The sequence below is a fragment of the Babylonia areolata genome, chromosome 9 (genome assembly GCF_041734735.1).
Source record: "Babylonia areolata isolate BAREFJ2019XMU chromosome 9, ASM4173473v1, whole genome shotgun sequence".
Lineage (NCBI taxonomy): Eukaryota > Metazoa > Mollusca > Gastropoda > Neogastropoda > Buccinidae > Babylonia > Babylonia areolata.
Window position 1 is genome coordinate 31,196,458 of NC_134884.1, and position 2,500 is coordinate 31,198,957.

The window sequence follows — 2,500 nt, forward strand, 5'->3', positions numbered from 1 at the left end:
TATCTCCTGACTAGATTGGGTCGCAGCTAGCCAAAACTCTGTGTGTGTGTGTGTGTGTGTGTGTGTGTGTGTGTGTGTGTGTGTGTGTGTGTGTGTGTGTGTGTGTGTGTGTGTGTGTATGGGGGCAGGGGGGCGGGGGGACGGGGGGTGGGAGGCAGGTGTGTGTGTGTGTGTGTGTGTGTGTGTGTGTGTGTGTGTGTGTGTTTGGGGGGAGGGAGAATCCCTAGGCTCGGAGACTGGGAACAGCAGGTGGATACAATCGGCCGTCCTGTGGGTGGAAAGATTCACATCCCGTTGCGCTCTGATAGTATTATATCCTTACTGAAAATAGACCTCTTCCCCTCTCGCTTTTTCTTAAAATTGCTATTGACAATTATTATTATTTTATTTAGTTTAATCTAATTTTATTTATTTTTTATTTTATTCTATAAGCGTTTTATTTCTTATCTATTTTTTATCATTGCTTTTTTTTTCTCCAGTTTTTACTGCTCCTTCATATGAATCGTTTTATTTGCATTACTCTCACCACGCCGATCTTTCCGAGTCACACACACACACACACACACACACACACACACACACACACACACACACACACACACACACACACACACGCACGCACGCACGCACACACACACACACACACACACACACACACACACACACACAGAGTCCCGGTAGTCCACAGGGAACTGTCAGTGCCAGGTTGTCAGGAAACCACACACCAGAGGAGACCCTGCACTGCTGCAGGACACAACCTATGAAGCCTCCTGCCAACGACAATAATTGCTTAGTCGCGGAACGAGACTGAATGGGTATCCATCTCCCCTGCCCAGAGCGGAGACCGCCACGACATCCCTCCAATGACAGCACCCGCTCCGTGCCCCCCACCCTCCCCCCTCTCCCCTCACCCCCGTCCTCCCCAAGCCGACCCAGTCATGAATCCGCCGACACCGAATACCTTGACAGGATTCACCGCAGGCATGGAAGTGGAGCAGAATCGAAAAAAAAGAGGTCACCATTATACGTACCTCTCCCTTTCCATGCAGCAATAAACTCTGCGAGTCCACGAGGCATGGAAATGATACCATAGACTGGAAGAAATTAGATGGTGGTGCTTGCTTTTTTTTTTCGCTTCTTTTCTTGAAAAAAAAAAAAGTAAAGGAAAATAAGCTACTCGAACGCTGTTATGTGCTGGTTGGCAGAATCAAGGTTTACTCATGGCTTTCTTCTCTAGTGTCGTATCAAGTTTTAATAACAGCCTGTTGGCGGAAGTCCTTGTGTTCAAGATGATCGGAGCTTGGGTCATAGGGTTCTTTCTCTTTCTTTCTCTGTTTTCTCCTTTTCTGTTTCTCGTATTCTTGCCGCTTTCATTCGATTTATATAAAATAGTTCACATGAATCCCCTTCAAAATTTTGGGGACAAATAAACGTTTCCAAATAGTGGCAGGTAAACGGTACGTTTTGCGGCAGAAGTGAAATAACAAGTATAATTGTTAATACCGGGGGTACTACTATCATCAACTCTACTGCAGCAGCCGTTGCTGCTGCTTCTAGGGGTGTTTATCACCTTTTGAAAACATCTTCCAAAACAAAACAGTTTACTTGGTCTTTTCCTGTCTGTCTGTGTCTGTGTCTGTCTGTCTGTCTCTCTCTGTCTCTGTCTGACACTCACCCCCACTCTCCCTACACTATGTCTGTCTGTCTGTGTGGACAGTGTCAGCTGAATCAGATGAAAACTACGAATGCATAACGAAATAAAAATGATAAAATGTGGGGACGTTGTCGGACCCTTGCCTTTCACATATATGCCCCCACGAGGTAAAAGATGCATTGGGACATAAGATAAAAATCAAATGAAATGATAAGATAGACAAATGAATAAAGACATGGGACAAGTCTGACATTGTTTGATTTATATTTCTTTTCTTTGAATAAAGTTTTTTGTTGTTGTTGTTTTGTTTTTTTATGGGTTTTTTTCTACATTGTTTTGTGAAGGGCAAACCGGCACGAGGGCTGATCGCTGCGCCCCCAAGCGTCCCAACACTGGCGAGGGAGGTAACCCTTCTTTCTTCCGCTTAACACGGTGAATGGGGGCAGTTCGGAGTGAAACTTCTTATGGTATCGGTGCTAAACACAGCGCTTGCGTGCTTGTTTGTTTCCTTTATTTATCAACTTATTCATTCATCTATTTATGTATCTGTTAATTAATTAATTTATTTGTTTGTTTGTTTATTTATTTATCTATTTATTTATTCATTTATCTATTTATTTACTTATTCATTTATTTAAGTGTTTATTTATTGTATTGACGTATCGATGTATCTGTGTATTCATATTTTCTTTTTTCTTTTCTTTTTTCAATAATATTCTCTCATTCATTTATACATATTTGCATATTTTGAATGTTTTACCAAGTTCTCATTTCTGTTTGAACTCTTCTTCTTCATCTTCTCCTGCGTTCGTGGGCTTCAACTTCCACGTTCACTCGTATATACGC

The 2,500-nt window shown here is 42.4% G+C and overlaps 1 protein-coding gene across 1 annotated transcript in view; it reads left to right on the top strand.

The window, feature by feature from the left end:
* LOC143285620 (thyrotropin-releasing hormone receptor-like) overlaps window positions 1-2,500 on the top strand; it is a gene marked incomplete at its 5' end in the record, with an annotated part of 92,362 nt that overhangs the window by 48,680 nt on the left and 41,182 nt on the right. Inside the window, one exon of the mRNA XM_076593018.1 lies at window positions 1,999-2,058. Within this exon, the coding sequence (XP_076449133.1) occupies window positions 1,999-2,058 (60 nt within the window). The remainder of the gene's footprint in view (window positions 1-1,998; window positions 2,059-2,500) is intronic.